Source organism: Clavelina lepadiformis, chromosome 3 (genome assembly GCF_947623445.1).
Source record: "Clavelina lepadiformis chromosome 3, kaClaLepa1.1, whole genome shotgun sequence".
NCBI lineage: Eukaryota > Metazoa > Chordata > Ascidiacea > Aplousobranchia > Clavelinidae > Clavelina > Clavelina lepadiformis.
The window spans coordinates 9,087,614-9,104,957 of record NC_135242.1 but is presented as its reverse complement, the minus strand read 5'-3'; the positions used below and the strand labels follow the sequence as shown (position 1 = coordinate 9,104,957).

Genomic DNA, 17,344 nt, shown 5'->3' with positions numbered 1-17,344 from the left:
TGTGGGATCTAGTGCAGAAGTGCACAACCAAATGATGTCACAATTTGGATAACAGAGGTCTAGGCCTAGTAAGAAATGTATCACGCGGTTGTGCACTTCTGTACTAGACCTGAAATGTGTATAGTAACTTTTGTATCATTAATTTTTTGCTATTGACTTAGGCTAGAAAGTATTGCACTTTCCATGAGATTTTGCAGTGCAGGTCGGCCAGAATTTGAGTATGCTTTGCAAGACGTCTAAAATTTGGGTTCCCTACGTGCATTTTGCATTCTGCAATGAACACTTGCCTAAACACAAAATCCTGTAGCCCTTATTTTCTGCTGAAAGGTGTGATATCTAACAAAAACGAGACAGTTTTGCTTAAGAATGATGAATATGGGAGAACAAAAGTAAATGTCACTTCTTTAAAAATCGCTTTTTTCCCTTAAGTTGCTATTTTGATGTACCAAGCACAGTCTAGGAATAATGTTGAAGGTACAGCTGCCATACTTTCCACTATAGCCATTTTTGTGTGGAGCGAAAATTTTGATGCTGATCGTTGTAGTTTTGTACAGTGAAGAACGTGGTCATAAAGAATTTTAAAACGATTATTGAACTAGTTTCAGTGTTTATGTAAACATCTTCTCAAAGAATAAAGTTATAAATGATTTCAAACCATGTTATATGCCACTGTAAAAATATAATAACTCAAGCAAATAATGACTTGAAACACATATCCAACTGGTTCTCACCTAACAAATTATCTTTGAATATAGACTTTAACAAAATACAGTATATGATCTATTCAACCTCTTCAACAAGTTATGATCGTACTAAACCGCTAATGATTTACAACTCAAGAGGTTAAGGAAATCATGATCTTAGGAATAAATTTGATTAAAAGTCTATCTTGGAAGCCACATATGAATTATTTACTACGTAAAGAACTAGCTTAGCAATGACCTGGAAAATTAAACCTTATTTAAATAGAAAGCCGCACAGATGCCTTAATATCACACTTTCGTAGAAAGTCATTCACATTACTGTATCCCAGTTTGGAAGCATGGCCACCAATTTGATGTGAAACATATTCAGAAAATATACAACTAGCATGCTGAGCTAATATGTCATTATAAAACCAGAGTTTATTCAAATCCCTTGAAGGACTCCAATTTTCTATCTATAAATAGCTTATTTGATAGTGAAATATGCACCATCATGTTCAAAGCCAAACATCAATTGCCTCCTTCATTATTTTCAAATTTTTTCTGAATAAATTCATTGAGATATGAAATTTGCTAAGGAATTGAAACAATTATTGCCTTCACTTCTACAGTATATTCTTAACTCAACAAACCATTCGATATATGGGAATAAAAATTTGGAATTCTCAGCCTAATTATTTGAAACTTCTAGAAAATAAGACAATTTTTTATAAAAAATTAAAAAAAATATTTTACTTTATCATCACACTTGCATGACTGAACGTGACAATGTTTTGTACTATTTTTGTTTCTTATTTGTATAAATATGCACTGTGTAAATCTGCACTTCAGCACCGAGCACTGTCATATACATACTACTAACTTTTCCATTTGTTTTCCTCTGTTGATGTGTAGGTTTTACAGAATTTTTAATACACTCTTTTTTCAACTTGAAAATAGTTAATGCTTTTCCCAACCACCTGTCACCAAATTTGTTGTTGCCAAACTTTAAACATGTCAGTAAGCATCCCGCATGCGCATGACAAGTTTTGATACAGCACTTTGATAAGATGATGGTGCTGGAAAACTTTGTTCAGACTAAGAAAATTATATGTCAATCTGTTTATTTATTAAGTAACTTGTAAATTTGTTCAACACTCAATTCATAACTATTTTGTATACTTACTTCAATTACTGCAGACTGCTTTTACATATTTCCAAGGTTAATGACTGGAGCCAGTTACTGGACTGAGAAGTCACCACCAGCAACACTTGAGTCTTCAGGTTCATAACAAGAGAGGTTTCCTTTCAACTCCACCGTTTGTTGGTCTGCATTGGCATCTTTCTCCATACATCATTCTTGATGTACCAGAGAAAATTCCATGTTGCAACGAGCAGCAATATTATCACCAAGATTAATTATCATTCATGTGCTGTACAAACTTAGGCTCATCAACAACGCACTTCATTAGTGTTACGGCCACCAGAAGCCGGGCTACTGCCCGATATGAGGTTTTTTTTACAGTGGGTTTTCTTTTCCCATCCACTGATGTACAGCATTAAAGTGATTTTTAATCATATGTTGCTTGAACACAACACCTGCTCGTCTGCTTAATATTGCTTTTTTTCGACTTATGTTTTGTGGATTTAAGTAATTATGGGTTTAGTGGCCGTGCTAGTTGTTACCAGCAATTATTACCTTAATTATTTTTTAGCATGTTTTAAGCCTTTTCGGCTTTATCACTTTTTCCCATTCATTGGCACATGCTAGTAGCAACTAGTTTGATTTTTCAGCCCCACCACACTTTTGACGAAAAATAAAATGATTGAATTGATTGAAATATACCATATGGCAACTTACCTTGCCTTTCCCCAAAGGAAGACTTGCTGGATAAAATATAGATCATACAGATATACTTCATACAGATTAATACTTATCTTGTTACTGTTTGAGTTGTTGAAAACAAAATGCGCAGCCTAATATTTTGTGCACATATACCCAGAATCTAAGCTGCCATGTCACTGCTTTCATATTCTCTTATTTGAAAGAGTATTCCTCACGAAAAGATATCAGCTGCTCAATTTTGTATTCAAGAAGCATAGTAGCATTAGTTTGATAGTGTTTGTCCTTTTTGTAAAAATTTCAAGCTTTGAAAGGGATGTATGCACAAAAAAGCTACCTCCAATGTACAAAAACTACCTTATCATGTGGTTATTTCTGCAAGATTTTCACAAAGAACTAGTTTTGTGGTATTGATGAATGTACACTATTGATGAGCGATTGGGCACCCATACTAATTTTGATTTAAGGATTTAGATTCTCGCTTGACCAAAAAGTATATATAAATATTGGTTTATGGCCATCATTGAATGGAGTCATGCTAAGACAAAAACTTCTGATTGAAGTATTCAGACATTTTTAGTAAATTTAGTGATGAAATTATTCACCGCCCTGATGTTGATTGGTTTCATAACTCATAATATTACCAATATTAAAAGGCTACTGTATATACCAGTGGTTAAATTGGCCAATATTGCATATCCCCAGGTATTCCTTAAATCTTAGTTTCTTTGTTGGTTTGTAAATGCAACATTTGTGAAACAACTAAGGTACTACTAAAATGGCTGCTCTCGCAGCTCGAACACAGGGTGATAATAGGTATGGAATGGAGCAGAGAAGAACTCACAAGAAGAAATTGGAGGAAGATGTAAGTGAGACTTTCTCTTATTATGATAGCAATTTGCTATTAATTTTGTATGTAATGTTATACGCATAGTGTTTTGTTGGTGACCTGTAGATTGCAATTGTTGTGGAGTAAATTCTCTTCCTATTGCTTCATTAAAACATTTACAGTAGACTCTGCTTAGTATGACCACCTTGTGGCCAGACCATTTTGGTTATAATATCCGATTGTCACTATCATGTTGCATAACTGACATGAAAAAATGGAGTGAACAATTTGCAAATAGATTAATTTATATGGCAAGATGCGTGTGCAGGGCTGTACCAAAATGGCCAACAATAAAACCAGAACTTAGTTATTACAAGTTTTGCTTTAATAATATTGAAGACATTGTGTTTCTAAGTAGTCTGCTCTATTGTTTCAGGACTAAGTTAAACCCATTTTTTTCTTTATTTGCCGATAAAAAATATTGCAGATTTCTGTGAGGACTGAAGAAATGAATCTAAAATTCCTTTTTATACAATACATAATAATAATAATCTGTACAATAGTTAGTAACAAGTTATAAACAACTGTTAAATTTAGGCATTTGATTTGATAACTGCTAAATTGTTTTAAACTAATATGCAATTGTAACAAATATTGAAACATTCCCAACTGTGGTTTCTCAGTTATTGTAGCATTACTCACTCTTGTCTAAAGAGCATATTTATTTTGTTCAACTGCAGCTTACACAAATAATTTGTAACATATGATGTAAGTGTCATTTAGTGATTTCATATAGTTATAAGAGGTGCACAGACATTTCGACATTAGGTGAAAATGCTCAAATTCAGACCAACCAAAAATCGAATAAGATATATATACTTCTAAAAATCTGCTTGAAAGTTCCTTCATTACAGGAAAACTATAACAATAGCGAATGTAATTGCTGTTGCATGTTATAACAGGAAATCTAAGTATGTCTTTTACGTACCTTACTGTTGCAAATTGCAACTAAGCATACCATATTTCCTTAATTATGTAAACTGCGGTGTATTGGCAATGTTTTGGTTACTTTTACGATACGAATGCTTGCAATAGTTCATTGCATGATTTGGCCAAAATAATTTGGTTCCTTTTCCTGAAAATTCGGTTTTGGACCGAAAACAAATAAAACAGTTTGGTACATCCCGACTAATTATTAATTGTAAAATATTTTTAGATATGCAATCTTGAGCAAATTATCAATCTTACTAAAGCATCCATCACAAGACTTAATCAAGAATTTGGTGGAAAGAGCAACCCTCCGTCCATTTATCTAGAGGTAACATACACATGTATGTTTTAAGTTACCAGTATTTAAAAGTAAAGTTATGGAATGATCTTCATGGATTGCTTGCTTATATCCAATTGTTAAGTTATGGTTTTCAAAGATAGGATATATACTAATTATAGTGTACATTGTAAGTTTGTCACTTTTGTCACATGTTTGAATACAAAATCATATTAATTAAAACTACCTAGTATTTTTGCGTATATTGTATGTATTGCCTTGGCTCTTTGTTCAAAACTTTGGTGTTTAATGATCATGCTATTTAATATCTTTAAAGAAAGATGTTCTCAGGAGATTTTAAAAGCATATCCAGAAAACAGTGGCACATTTTCAGTAGAGCTGTTTATAAATAACTTTATAGCTTGTTTGTGTCTCCAGCATATTATGTGATACTGCTTGTCATATATAGGAATATACTGAGAGGGGTAGTACTGCGGTACTATAGTGCCAAATTACTGTACCGCTTACTTTTTTCAGTATCAAAAATGGTACTGTCAGTGTCAAACTTCCAGGAAAAAGTACTGAATCCCTGTACCAAATTACTTTTTTCAAGAAATATAAATCGGTCCTGGTACTTGTACTTTTAAAATGATTACTTCAAGGTTTTGAGAAGTATGTTTTTACAACTTTGTTTTAATTAAAACTTAATGCCAATTTTAGTGCTTTTCGTTCTTTTTTCATATGCAAATGTCTAATAAAGTCGCAAAGAGTGAGTTTGTATATTTTTTGACCTGAAGTGATCTTTAGTGGGGTCATAATATCGACAAAAATTGTACTTGCAACAGGATTTGCTGTTCAAAAAGTTCCAGTACCGGCAAAGTACCGAATTCCTTTTTATAAATAGTACTGAATACCGGAACCGTCGGTACATTTTTTGCCAAGTACTGGTACCGCTACCGACAATACTTTCCAAGTACTGATTGCCCACCTCTGGGAATGTAGCATTTGATATATTTCAAGACAAATGCAACACATTTTTTGTTGTTTAACAATTAACAATACGTTGTTTTTGCTTAATATTTGTAAAGTATATGCTGTTGAATGAACTGTAGGGTTCTTCATATTCAGGTCATGTTTAAAAACTTCAAGTTAAATAGACTAATCTCATTCTGTATTAACCAAAACTGAATTTGTAAAGAAAAATTTTTGAAAATTTTAACTTTTTGACCCCGCTCAAGAGCCCCAAAGTTTTTACTTAAAAAATTGCTAAATTTAGAAATTACTCCAAACCGAAAATGTTGAGCAACTTGGATTTGTAGCGCTGTGACAAATCTAAAACATTTTTTGTTTAATACTCTTCCTTTAAATGTGACATCAGTAAACATCTTTTTAAGCATTTTTTTGTCGTATTTAGTTATAAAAGTAGGATTTTACTTCAACAAGAATTGCACATTTTATAGCCAGTATACCAGATTTTGGATTTTGTTCATCCCAAGTGTATAGTTCTAAAACCCTATTTGCTGATTTCATAATGCTGAAAAGTTCTATACGCAGCACACGATAAACGCAAGAACACAGGCTTATAAGAAAATAATTATCGCTTTTGTCACAAACTCAACCTGACCACACAATATAGTATAATAATGTGTTTTTAGGTAATGGTGACTTTTGCTTTCAAAAACTGTGCAACAACTAGTGCCTGAGAGCAAAATATGCAAGTTTTTTTCAAATCTCAGAGACTTTTTTATAGATGGCATTGAACAAAAGACAGCTAGACAGCTCTTTTCTTTGCAACAGCTGAATAAATTCAGTTGAAGAATACCTGCCACAACAAAAAGAATAAGGTATATCACAACATGTGCAGAATTTATTGGGCAAGATTTATGGTTTATTTTTTATTACCCAAGTCTGATGCATGAATGGCTAGGCAAAGTAGTGGAAGAATGAGGCTCTTTCAAATCAGTTCGTCTAGCCTAGGTGGTCTTCTGTTTGCCTGGTGAAATTTTTGATTGATGCTGCAGAAAGAGAAGTGAAGCTAATGACAGGCTAACCAACCCAAATATATTAACTAAAAATCCTCAACAAAGAGAGAAATTTCTACAAGCAAGAGTGGACCAGAGACGGAAGTTGCAAAGGTTTTCAAAACATAATTGAGATCAGCATTCCCGCTCTAAAATACTAGGGATGTGCCAATACGAAACCAAACCCGAATAGATTTGCCGAATATCGCCTTTGTGGAAAATTTCGGCCAACATAAATTATACTTACAATGCCAAACTTGAATACAATAATACTTATAAATTTTTCGACTTTGTTAAAAATGATGATATATTTTCCTAGCTAAGCTAAACTAGAGTCGACTTTTCTTACTGAAAGTCAAGGATTTTGTTTTGCAAATCAGCGTTTGGTCATTAATTTTTAATAATTATGTCACATTACAAGCAGCACATTACACTCGTGTCCAGCTTTATAATCCAATTGAGATCCAATTGTTTTCTGTATTATCAAATTCGACTAACTTGTCTTCGTCTATTTGTTTTTTCTAATCATGAGTGGAATAGTTCGCCTAAGTTAGCCAGATGTCCTGAAGTTTACAAATTTCATTACAAACTTTTAAACTGCTACGATTAACTGTAGTTGTGTTGCCTAACCGCCTGTTTAGCTAGTAATGTAAGTTGTAATACAATTCTGTTCTGCACCACAATGGGCGTTTATGGCAACATGGCAACATTTGTCATTTTACCCTTCTTTTACAGTTCGTTGTGAAACTTCCAAGTTTGTGTTGACCACGTTAATGTATTGTTTGACTTAGTTGCCAGTTTTTTTACTCCCCTTAAGATGGTGATTTAGGCAAATTGTACTGTATTTTTTGTTTTTTTACAGTTAATTTTTGCTAAATATATGGTATAACTTACCTCAAATATATACGAACATTAAATTTCCTACAAAAAGGCCTTTGGAAGTTTTGGTTTTGTTGGCACTTTCAATAATGAATTTTTGTGCATGATTATCTTGTTTTTGTTCAATGCTCATGTTGCATTTCGCTGTGTTACATAGAAGTGATTAGTATTAGGACTTGTTACGTCACACCAGAGATTCGCAAAAATAGCTTTTTTTTAACTCTTGAAGTAATTTAGCATTTCTGAATGCGTTTAAGTCAATACCAATGATACCATTTTTTATGAACAAATTTGTTAGCAACCCGCTCAAGTGTTCTGAAAAACAGGGGTCGTTTAAGGCACGAGGGCTAAATGTTTAACACATTGCTTACTGCATATGCATCATATGTTTACAGCATCAGCTAGTTTATGGTCCTTGTTTGAATTATTGGAATTTGCTTGAGTTGAGGTGTATGAAGATGCTGAAATAAATATAAACTTTACAAACGAATTATGTTTACATCATATAAACCATGAATAACTTGTGCTATGTGTACCAGTTCAACTCGGGTAAAATTATGTGGCTTAATTTGTACATACATACAGTAGAAGCCACTTGACATGGTTGCCTCAGGAACAAAACATAATTTGTTCATTTGCATTTTAACTGCATATTTTATGCTAAAAACGCAAAACTATTAATAACTACTTCCTGAGAAGAAAAAATAATCGGCTGTGTTGTGACCCCAACTGTCACATGGCGCATATGCAAGAAACATGCAGCACACATGCAGAAAAAGCAAAATCAAGATTGAATGGTGACATCCATGAAACTAAGTAGCATCCAAATGCAATTAAGCAGTGAATGGAGTGAATAAAAATGTTTTCCAGAAAAAGAAAAATTTGTTGTGATATCCGAAGTCTCATCATACTAAGTGGGGTTTTATTTGAACAAATTTAAGATTTCACCAAAATGATGAGAAAAATTCATTTGTTATTCAGTCCATAGTTACACAAAAGCTTCTACAGCCGTCTTTGCATTTTACTGGCTCATTGGTAGCTGAAACTTTTCATCAAAAATACAACACAATAAAGAACTGATGATTCTGATGCATAGATATTGTCTATTGATAAGTTTATTCAGTGAGGTATGTAAGTAATATTGCTGGATTGTTTGAAAACAGGAATATCGTGAAATGACTGATCGATTGGCAGAGCATCAAAAACAGCTGGAGGATTTAAATGACATTTTGGAGCAAGAGCAAGATGAACGCCATTTACCGGAACCCACTCCATCTACTCGTGCAAAAATGATAAATTCTCACAATCAAATGTTCTTTCCAACGCCTTTGTCAAGTCAATCAAATGGACAACGTCCTAGTAAATTTAAATGCTTGTTTTGTTTTACTTAACGCTGTCACAGGTTTTACAAATAAAACAACTTAAGTTTAACATGACATGGTCATGTTTGTCCTCAGGTGCTACAGATTCTCCTCATTCACCCAACCAAACAAGTATAGCAACAGCAAAAGGAGGCAGTGACAAACCTATTGGCTGGATTCGTATATATTTGCCTAACGGGAAAACTACAGTAAGCGTTATTTTGGTTACAGGTCAAGCAGAGTTTGTCGCATGTTAGTTTATAAGTTAAGTTGTGATTGTAAATTTGTTTAGTTTTGCATTGTCGTATATTCAAATTACTTGTTAGGTTAAATCTATTTTGATATTTACTATGATTGCTAGGTCAGTGCTGTGCCAGGAAAACTTCTGAAACCTGTTGTTTTCACCTCTGCTAGATTGAAGAGTTTGCGTGATAAGGCCGACCAATGTAGTGTGTACAAATTTGGTACTGAGTAAGTTTTTCCTGCTGTAGATCATGTAGAATAAGAACATGTTAAAGATGTACTACCGGTACTTACTCTCTTATTGTGTTTATGGAATCGTACCGAAGGAATAGGCATACTAAACTAGTATATAAAAAGTATTGAGGTTAGTTATTTTTTTTCATGCTCAGTGAACAGGTGGACTGGAACATTGATTCTGGTGAACTTGCTGGTGTCGAATTAGAACTGAGGACTGAGAACAAAACCTTCAATAAATCCACTCGAATTTTGCAAGCTAACCACAATTTTGTAAGATTATCATCAATGTCAGTGCCACACTACAAGTTGTAACTTTTAGCGTGATGTATACAGTGGAAAGTGGAAGCTCTTTTACTAAACCTTGCTTAACTCAAACTTTCAGATAAGTCAAAGTAACTTAACAGGTCATTGCAAAATAGCAACATACTAATACTAGTCATACCAACTTATGATAACTGGAAGTAACTTAGTGGGTCCTTCAGCCTCAAGGTAAATGAGCTTCCACTATATCTGTGTTAATTATGCTGTTTTCAGATAAATTTTTTGCAGGTTCGGAAAACGTACTTTTCATTGACATACTGTGATCGATGTACAAAGATTCTTTTCCAAGGTGTTACATGTAAAATGTGTGGTTTTAAATTGCACCAAAAGTGTGTTCATGAGGTCCCAGACTTCTGCATTACACGTGGACAGATGATGATTTTAGAGTAAGTTTTGCAAATAATTACTTTGTATCAATTGCTTCTTGAAGAAATGACAACTGCAATTATTATTTAATTGTTCAAAAAAAAACAAGCTTTGCTTTGTGTCAATTTGTACTCAAAGTTGGAGCTTGAGATGCTTAACTCCTGAAATATGTTGATGTAATGTTGTGGTTGCGTAATTTTAGATGAACTTACGGATGCTTAAAATCTGCTGGGCAATGCAGTGTGGCTAGAAAATGTTTATAATACATGTAAACAGATAAGGTAACCATGTTTAAAAAATTTATCTTTAAATAACTCGCAAGGCAAATGATAAATGCAGACCATTAATCCTGCAGGCAAGGTTATTTTTATACAAGCAGTGCGCTATACTTAGTAAAGCCACACATACCTTTGCTGGCTGTATTTGATTATTTATGCAAGTAATTGCTCAGTTTACCTTATTGGGTATTTTTGGAGGTTGGTAAGTGGAGCAATTAAGCTTACATGGCATTTGTGGCTACAATTGCTGAATTACTGTCATGGCATTTTCAGAACTTGTGACATGCAGAAATCAGTGTATTGCTTGGTTTTGTTTGACTGTTTTAAAACTTAAGAATGGATTATTGAAATTTTAGGGAGAAAATTCGTCCACAGACACCGTCTCCAGATTCCCCAATCACTCCCACTGAACAGTGGTCGTCAGGGGTAAGCTATTTCTGTTGCTTGGTCAATTTTCCACTGAACTAGTGGTATTTAACCTGGATTTTTAAGCGTTTCTTACTTCATTAGAATGGTGACCAATTCCAACCACTGTATCGTCCACGATCTACATCACAACCCAGCCTTATTATTCACACCATTACACCGCATGAAACTTCTGCAAGGCCAGGGGTAAAACAAGATGTTTTTCTAAACTTAATTGCTTTGACGCTATCTTAGATTTTTAAAATGATTTTATCTGGTTTTCGTGAAATTTCCAAGCATTCATTCCAGTTGTTTTTAAGATCAACTCTATGATTAAAATTACTGGATATCTTTCCATTCAGTAAATGTAAATGATTTCTTATGTTTTTGAATGTATGTGTGTTCTTTTTTTGAAGATATTAAAAGAATTAAAAATATATCCTGATAATGTTATGTTTTGTACATCATATAGAAATTTTGTTTGTTATATTTATGTTGTTTTATATTTTGTATGTTATGAATTATGCACTAATTATATATGTTATATTAATGTAAAATAATGTTATGCTTCAAGAAACACTGTTATAATTACATGCAAGTATATTATAACAATACATGATGTCTTACGCACACTACATTATTTTATGTGGGAAGAATTCAACTAAGCATAACATTTTTAACTGTTATTTTTGTTTTGTGCAGGACTACAATTATGGATCTGGTCATGGTAAGCTACATTTACAGTGAACCTGTTAAGTTGTGTTGTAAATGCTGTTGGATGGGTTTGTCTGTAAAGGCTATAAATTATAGTCCACACTGTGGCCCAAAAACAATAAACAGCTAATGAGAGCTATGCAGATGGTATACACGATCTCACACAAAATATACACTTTTTAAAGCTAGCGTTTTGTTTTTAAACATGAATAATGCAGTATTAATTGGGTACAATGGGATTTGTTTGCAAAAGTTTCATAACACTCGTTTGATATGCATGATTTGACATGAAAATATTATTGAAACAAAATCATCATCCATATGATAGGTAGTTTTTATTGAAGCCTTCGCCACAAAAGTTGCACAATGCCTTTAAACCACACTAGCTGTCATAATTATGAATAGTGACACAAGAGCATTTAATATGTTTAATAAAACTTTCATCAGAGGGGCAACCTGCAAAGAGTGTTGCATATGTTCAAGAAAAAGTTAAACAAGATGACTCGCTGTGTGTTTTGATTCGCACTGGCTCTTTAGAGCTTGTTAATAAAGCTGGACTGAGTGTTGGTGCGAAACGCTCATCACGCAAAGTTGGAGGTAGCACGATACTTGATGAAAATAATCTTTCTTAATTCCCAATGAAAGTATATTAATTCTGCAATCATTGACTAGCCTGATAAAGCGATGTGGTTAACTCATATATTTTCTTTGTTAATGTTTGGTTGATTGCATTGCTGTAGAAGTCCTATGTTGCCAATTTTAACTTCTAGACGTTTTATGCTGATATCTGCTTTCTTGTAGAAAGATAACGAAAATAATAATTTGCCTTCTAATAAATTGGTAATTTTCCATTAACCAGGACATTGTTTTACATTGTCTTTGGCACCTTTAATTCATTTCTGTTATGGTAAAATATGGTATTTTTTGTCTGTGCGCTTTTTACTTAAATTTGACATCCCTATGTTGTTTTAAGTTTATTTATTGGTACTAATATTGTCTGGGATACATTGTAAACTGTAACTTCATAGGCATTTTTAAGTGATGCTAAGATGTTGAACATTTTTCACTAGCAGTATTAACTTTTCGTAACAATTATCAACTTACTATTAGAATATTATAATATGCTTACAATGGATTGCGAATAATATTATTTGTTGTAACAAATATGAATTAAACACATTTTTATTTTCTATCTTAAAGGTAATTATATAAAGTTATTGTGCATTTTACTCTGTTTATGTTGTTGAATGGCAATCTTTACTATCTTAGTTCATTTACTGATTTATATTTTATATCATTTGTGAGCATGTGCTTTATTAATAGTTATTTATAAGTGCTGCCATAATCTTATAATTATGTATATTTTCTGCTGTCATTTGTGGCCAGATTACACCTATATGACATCTTATTGTGTACTTCAGGATTTCAGCAAAATGCAGCAGTTATGCCAAACTCCACTGTAGCAAGTCTTCCTGCTCCAATGGTTGAATATAGGCCATCATCCCATCGGGCTAGGGTAAGCGAACATGTTTTGATGGGTTTTACATTTTTGTTTTGTTGTACTAGTCATGAACACCATGATACCTTAAGAGAAATTTTTAGAGAAGGATCTTTTTAGCAAAATTACATTAAAGCAAAATTTTTATCCAGGTACACTCATCCAGACGAGATTCAAATGAAGACTGGGAGGTTCCAGAAGATGAAATCGAATGGGGAGAAAAGATTGGATCAGGATCATATGGAATAGTGTATAGATGTCGGTGGCATGGTATTGTTGCTGTCAAGGTGTTGAATGTATCCAATCCAACTCCATCACAACTTCAAGAGTTCAAAAACGAAGTGGCTGTGTTAAGGTATTGTCTATTTTCCTTGCTCAACTATTCTATTCAAAACATGTGGAAAGTTAGTTAAAAGTTATTGGATCGCTCCTCTGCAATATCTGCTCTATGTTATAAACAGTTCTTATAAAAGACTATGAAATAAGTTGAATTAAACTCACACTTGACTGATTTCATTGCCCTTGACGCCATTAAGCTAATTTTTACTCCCTTGAATTTGGTAAGCATTGCATCAAAATTTCAATGAAAACAGACCTGTTGCCTTTTTTGTGTGAATTACTTCATAAGAAATTTTTACAAACGTCAGCATAGATTGTTGCTTCCACTCCACTATGCCTAAAAATGAAGCTGCATTTTCCAATAGCTTTAGGCCATTATTTCTTTTGTTTCTCATGTATTTGTACCTGCATTCACATTATACATTAGCTATGCATTGATTTATGCACAGTGATAATAGCTATTGATAACGATAACGCGCAAAAGAAATACCTTTTCATTGGAACTTTTTAGGCAAGCATCCTGAGATAACCATGGGCAATTTTAACAAGACATAAAGTTTTACATCAGACATCAAACATTGTTCTAGATTGTAATGTTGGTTCTAGGTGTTATTTTTACCATGAAATTTAACTGAAGGTAGCTTTGTTTATGTTGGTTAGTTTGTGGTTTTCGTGAACACAATCTGAAGTAGAATTTTTAATTTCGTGGATCCAAAGTTCAATCTCTAAGTAGTTTTAGCGTAGCTATCAAAAAGCTAACTACACGTTTTCCTTTGCACCTTTATTAATCCGTTTATCAAATATAAATGCAAGGTGTTGCCGATATATTTCTGAACGTTATGGAAGGTTTTCCCCTATCCTATACTGTATTTGACTTGAAATTATAGCCTACGAAAGCAATACTTTCAATGAAATGGTGACTTCGTTTAGAAAAACCCGCCATGTCAACATTCTACTCTTCATGGGCTATACAATAAAGAAGCAGTTGTGTATTGTGACACAATGGTGCGACGGCTCCAGTCTATATCGCCATCTTCACGTTCTGGATACAAAGTTTGATATGCTGCAGACAATCGAAATTGCCCGACAGACAGCACAGGGGATGGAGTATGTTTGATATACTAAAACCACGAATTGATTACGTATACCAGTCAAGATTGTTTATATTCATATCAGCGTCTATATTTTTTTAATTTTTTGTACGAAGCTTTTTTTTCACATATTGGTAAATGTGTGAGTTATATGGGCTTTAATTTGCGCTGTTGTAGGTATCTCCATGCCAAAAACATCATCCATCGTGATATGAAATCCAATAGTATCCTTTACTGACTGTATTTACCTCTTTTGTAGCTATATTATTTAATTCATTTATCATTTCTGTTATTTGCTATTTATTTAACTGCGGCTGTAGATATATTTTTACTAGAAGATTATACAGTTAAAATTGGTGACTTCGGCCTAGCAACTGTCAAATCGCGTTGGTCCGGGTCTGAACAGCTTATGCAACCAACAGGGTCCATACTTTGGATGGCTCCCGAGGTATGCTTCTAGCTTGTGATGAACGAGAAAATTTTATACGTACATTTGAGTAAAGGTTATATTGTTTACAACGGCTTGCATTAACGTTTTTGCAGGTGATTCGAATGCAAGACGGTAACCCATACACATTCCAATCAGACGTGTACGCCTTTGGTGTTGTAATATATGAATTAACCAGCAGTACCCTGCCTTACAGCCACATTGGGAACAGGGATATGGTGAGTGAATTTTCTCTTCAAACCTTGGTATTGGTATTGACAACTATTTTACGCAAGGCATTATCATAAACAAATGTTTCTCTGTTCGATAAAAAAGCTTTTACTTTTCAAGATTCTCTTCCAAGTTGGCCGGGGTTTCCTCACACCAAACATGGACTTCCTGCGATTGGACACTCCCCGTGCTTGCAGGAAGTTGATTCTCAATTGCATAAAGAAGAACCGGGACGAACGCCCTCTTTTCCCTGAGGTATCACGTACACATACAAGTATCAGTTTCAACCTTTACCTTATCTAAATCTAAAAGGATAAGACTTATGAAACAAGTATTAAATTCTTAACGTTCAAGTGGCGATTGTAAACTTTTCACCATGACCTTCCTGCTTGCAGATATGGAACGAGTTGGACGACATCTATCGCGCACTGCCCCGCATTTGCAGAAGTCAATCCGACCCAGGGTTTATTAACAGATCTGGAACTAATGTTGAAGATTACTTTGTACCAAAGACTCCAATGACACAAAATTCATTTACATTTATTAGCTAGTGTGTCAATCGGAACTTTGTAGTTAGATTTTATTTGCGCTGCCCCTCTTCGGTTAAGCGGCTACATTTTATTATCAAGTGAATTTCTGTTTACAGATGTTTTTCTACAATTCTCTCTTATCAGTGTCAATTGTGTCTGTAAGAAATCCCTTGCTTCGATCTCCACTATAACCACGCGACCAGGTCCTGCGTAAAGCTATATGTTACAAGGTTTCGTACTTATTACGCCTTGTTACCTTGAAATTTCGTTTGTAGTGTTTTATCTTAGTACACTTTAATATTTACAAATGCGCTTAACATTCATGCTTATCATGTTAAAACGTATGTTGCGTTGTATTTTTTACGCCGATTGGTTACTGTGGTTACGATACACAGACTTTTCTAGTGCAAGATCGTTCAATATTCGATCACAACATGTTAATTTGCTCAATGCTTCTTAGGGAGTAAAACAGAGGTATTGCGTAATTGTGAACGATTTTTGAAGCACTCCTAGTTAAATTTACGTGAGTTGGTAGCGTCCAAGATGGTTTGCGTGCAATAACATAATAGTTTTGCTTATATTTTGTCGGACATTGTAAAGGTATCAAAGCAATGTACGTATGAGGTTGTGATTTGTTATTGAAAATTTTTATCTAAACTGTGCTCAATGTTTCAGCGAATAGAATAAATACTTCCCAAATTTTCTTGGTATAATACGCGGTAGTGCTACAGATTGCACATACTGCTCGTGTTTCTTCTGTTATGTGCTATTTGCCGGTTTTGATGACGTAAGCGTTGTTACTAATTGTTGAAATATAGATCATTGCTACGTTTTGCTACAATAAAAACTGTACAAGTGTTTGCTTCTTGGAAGTGTTGGTCTGATTACCTCACACATATTTTACGTCTTAGGCCCACGTATGCAACGCTTTGCCTGACTAAGGTTGTGCATTAAGTTTTAACCTTATCCTTTTTCAGTCTTGTTAATTTTTTTGCGAGTAGTTGAGTCGCGTCTGGCAGTGAATGTGCCAGTGAGTGAAAGTTTTCATATTTCTGCAAATTGCAGAGGTGAAATATGTTGCTGCATATTAAACCCTTTATAACTTTAGCGTTCCACCTGAACTTCAAAATTATCAACCTACATTAATCATGAACAACTAGGCTTGGACTATCTGTACATCGGTTAACCGTTAACCCAGTGGTTCTCAACCGGGGTGCCATTTACGTTTCGCAAGTTGTTGCACACTAGTCCAGGAAAACGGTTGCGAAAATTATTTCTATTTAATGCAGAAACTTTTTGGTTTGACTGTGGGTGCCGCCAAATCTTTTGGTTGTTTGCAGGGTGTCGTAAGTCAAAAAAGGTCGAGGTTAACCGATTAACTGAGGCAATTTTAGCTATTTGATATCCGGATAAAATTTGGTCGGCCAGATAACAAGTGCATAACGTTGTTAGTGCGTTTTTATGCCTTTTAACAAATTTTGAACTCTCCTGTTTTCAGAAACGGGCAGTTTAGCAGTACAGAAGTGGTCTTGAAACGTTAAATGTTGAAAGAATTCGTTCTATTAATTATGTCACAAACAATACACCAATCGATCAAAATGTGCAAGTAGAATTATAAGTTATTCTCAAGGCATTAACACTTCAATAGATGCATTGGAAGGTGAGGACTGGGCGGTTTTTTAAAGAAAGCTGTTTAAAATCGATTGCACGCTTCTGAATTTACTAAGTTTAAAAATAAATTATAATAAAACAAAAATACTAATTAAACATTAAGAATTTGT

At 33.9% G+C, this 17,344-nt stretch overlaps 1 protein-coding gene across 2 annotated transcripts; it reads left to right on the top strand.

Annotated features, from left to right (window-relative positions):
• Positions 1–16: 16 nt before the first annotated feature.
• On the top strand, positions 17–16,435 carry LOC143448507 (serine/threonine-protein kinase B-raf-like). Of its 2 annotated transcripts, XM_076948284.1 has the most exons (19): positions 17–3,391; positions 4,572–4,673; positions 8,686–8,881; positions 8,980–9,092; positions 9,245–9,354; positions 9,516–9,633; positions 9,913–10,070; positions 10,685–10,754; positions 10,839–10,940; positions 11,436–11,460; positions 11,895–12,044; positions 12,869–12,963; positions 13,098–13,300; positions 14,215–14,391; positions 14,553–14,599; positions 14,696–14,823; positions 14,919–15,041; positions 15,154–15,288; positions 15,429–16,435. In XM_076948284.1, the coding sequence occupies exons 1-19, from the start codon at positions 3,305–3,307 to the stop codon at positions 15,582–15,584; spliced, it is 2,295 nt and encodes a 764-aa protein (XP_076804399.1). In that variant the 5' UTR covers positions 17–3,304; the 3' UTR covers positions 15,585–16,435. The 2 variants fall into 2 exon arrangements, with proteins under 2 accessions (XP_076804399.1, XP_076804400.1); XM_076948285.1 differs by lacking the exon at positions 11,895–12,044 and having other exon boundaries at positions 80–3,391.
• The last annotated feature ends 909 nt before the right edge of the window (positions 16,436–17,344 follow it).